Genomic DNA, 3,310 nt, shown 5'->3' with positions numbered 1-3,310 from the left:
GACGACCGTTAACTTATTCCTGGATATTTTATCTTTAGTGCCATGACTCTAAAAACAATTTTCCTTGGTTCTGGCTGCAAAACTATATTCTTTGTTCGATGCTTTATGAAGAAAATAAAACAATGATCCTTTGTTATTGTGTTGCGCAATTAAGAGATAGTTACTTGGGAAGTAACCTACCGATGTATCATCAAATGAGTGTCGGGGTTGAAATTTGGATGTTCGAAACACATATTGTGAATATAAGAAACACATTCACCCAATCCTCATCGCAGATTTTCTTTTCCCATTGCACATTAACACAAAATCAATAGATAACCCTGACTGACAATTTATAGTACTGATGTCAAAAATAATTGGTTCTGAGGCACTTTAAGCACTAATTTCCTGATTACAGCGATTTGTATAGCATGACAATCAGCAATGTTTTTCCATACAGTGTTATAATCTCTGTTTTAGCCAAAATGACAAATTCAAGCTCCAGAAACACGGAGTGACTTTATTTTGACCTATGTAAACACCAGGAGGACCAGCCGATTGGTACAAGCAAAGTGATCCGTAAAGTCAAACTCTGCACCTGTTCAACATCTGTGCCCTCCACAGTCTTACGTGGATGAATGTGCTGAAGAACATAACATAGCATGTACCATTCTCCTCTTCTGTGGCACCTTATTCTTTGCCTTTGGCCAAACTGGTTACATGCAAAACCAAGAACCCGAGTTCATAGTAAAGTCGTTGGAAGTACAGAATTCCACAGAAACAAATAGCAAATCTCAAAATACGCATGGAGTATTACAAAACGGGTATTTTATACCAATTCCAGTGCTTTAGAGGCTGAACACAAAAAGAGGAGCTGACATTCAAGGTGTCAATGGTAGAATCTTCCACCTGCAGGCCCCTTCATCAACAGTAATCTTACAACCTCACTGTGATCATCACATTCTCCAAGCACTTCTTGTGATGAGTCAAAAATAGTATCTTGTACACAATTCCATGATACCACGATATACGAACCAATCAATCCCACGGACCAACTCCATAATACATCGACAACATCAGATATTTCAGTCAGTATCACGCTCCCAATTTTATGAGTCAGTGGAGCGTAAAGCACATTCGAGATGATGAGATCCATTTGCTCCTGGTTCTGGAACCTTGTGCCACAAATGATGAAATGGTCCACTTATCTGTAGTTCACATCTCCACAATGGCTTCCTCTCATCATGGCTCCAGCACTCAAAATTTCCCTTGCTCTGTATTTCCATTCACACATTGCTTGCTCCTCGTTTTCCCTCGTTGTCTACTACCCCCTCCACCCCCACCCTTTTCCCCCTTCCACCATTCACTTCCCCATGTCGTGGCTCATTTGCACCAGACCGCACTCCAATCTTCTGGCCCCTCCGGCTGCAATTTCCTTGCAAGTTGCATTGGCTCAAAGAGTGCCAAACGATTAACGTTCCATCTCTGCCTCTCTCCCTCTCCCTTTGTTATTTTTTTCTACACAAGCTGTCTGTAGAGTTTCAACTCAATGACCATCGTGACCTTACCGGGTGGGAAGTCCACGTAGTTCATTCACCTTCAATGTTCTAGAAATAAGGGAAAGGTGAAAAAGAAATAAAATGAGAATTGCACATCATTATTGAAATCCAATCCCCATGTCAGAGATTTTGGTGATGGAATTTCGAAACTATACCAGTAGGGGGCTCCATCTTGTCATTTCTGAACATCATGATCATAATTCTCATCCTGATCATCATCATCATCACCATCACCATCATCATCATCCCACTTACAGAGCATCAATGCTGCCAAAGCCATTCCTAAGGCAGGGTTATGCTGGGTGTTTTGTCATTACCTTCCCAGCAGAAAGGCTAGGGCAGGCATTCGTACTTTGTTCAGGATGCAGGCAATAACTCTTCGCTGGAGTTAAATTATTGACTATTCAGGAAGGACATCGTGAGGTCTTTAAGGTCCACCACCTAATGCTGGAAGATGGAATGCCCAGTTTAAAGTCCATCCGAGGGATGGCACACAAAATGATGCCATATCTTACCAGTGAAACACCAAGATGGCAGTTATAGTTTGGCTGAGATTCAAACCGAGACGAGACAACTCAAACAAGAGTGGACATACCTCGAGGATATCGTGCCAGAAACCAAACAACAAAAGCGAGCAGCTCATCAAGTATTTTAAGGATTTGAGTTGATGTGACATAATGGGGACACCTCATTGAGTACGATGCCAAATGCCAAAATCGGATCCACGATCATGACACAATGGTTTAAAAAACAAAAACTCCACTTCACCTGCAAAAATTGAATGAGACTCAATTGACAGATTTGTCTGTACTCAGGGCGAAGTTAAGCAATTTGTAAAATATCATACGGTAGCAAGTTTCACAAGGTTAACGAGGAAATCCATTTTCAGTTTCTTATTTCCATCACCAGATGTTCTGCTACAACCATTATTTTAATGCAAATATTGGTACATGAGATATTGGGGTGTTGAAATGTTCTCAGAACGAGGTAGTCAATTCAAAAATAGTCCAAGAAATGCAATCTTCATTCACAAATGGAAATGTATTCATTCATAGAAATATATATATGATTACATACATACATGTGCAAATTACATATAGGTATATATATATATATATATATATATATATATATATATATATATATATATATATATATATATAGATATATATATATATATATATATATATATATATATATATATATATATATATATATATATATATATATATATATATATATATATATATATATATATATATATATATATATATATATATATATATATAAATATATATATATATATATATATATATATATATATAAATATATATATATATATATATAAATATATATATATATATATATATATATATATATATATATATATATATATATATATATATATATACACATATACACGAGGTGTGTTCAAAAAGTATCCAACCTTAATTTTTCGTGCGTAAACAAATGAAGCTAGGGAGGCGTGGTTTGGTGCACGTATGTAGGCGATCCTAATCCGTATGCGTGAATATTTTCCCGCCTGCAGAAGCTGTCAGTCGCCGACAGACCGCCGATGCGTGAGGAAGTGTAAGTGAGCACCGTCGGATTTTCGTTTTTGACAAAATGACGGATCACTGTGGTCTCATCGCCAGTGATCACTGTGTTGAAGAAATTGGGATCGCTGTTCACAGTCTCCAGCATGTCCTGTGCGATCTCCAAACGGAGTTGCTTCTGCTCGATCGTTGGCAGCTTTGGCACAAACTTCGCTG

General features: G+C 37.6%; 1 protein-coding gene across 1 annotated transcript in view; it reads right to left on the bottom strand.

Annotated features, from left to right (window-relative positions):
• Positions 1 to 481: 481 nt before the first annotated feature.
• Positions 482 to 3,310, bottom strand: part of LOC147012956 (noelin-2-like) — a 110,386-nt gene continuing 107,557 nt past the window's right edge. Inside the window, exon 4 of the mRNA XM_085854353.1 lies at positions 482 to 1,586. Coding sequence (XP_085710479.1) covers positions 1,569 to 1,586 — 18 coding nt within the window. The 3' untranslated portion in view covers positions 482 to 1,568. The remainder of the gene's footprint in view (positions 1,587 to 3,310) is intronic.

The sequence above is a fragment of the Eptatretus burgeri genome, chromosome 14, assembly GCF_056783735.1.
Source record: "Eptatretus burgeri isolate ZD-2024b chromosome 14, Ebu_testis_v1, whole genome shotgun sequence".
Lineage (NCBI taxonomy): Eukaryota > Metazoa > Chordata > Myxini > Myxiniformes > Myxinidae > Eptatretus > Eptatretus burgeri.
Note: the sequence above shows the minus strand (reverse complement) of the source record. Positions and strands in the feature narration are given on the sequence as shown.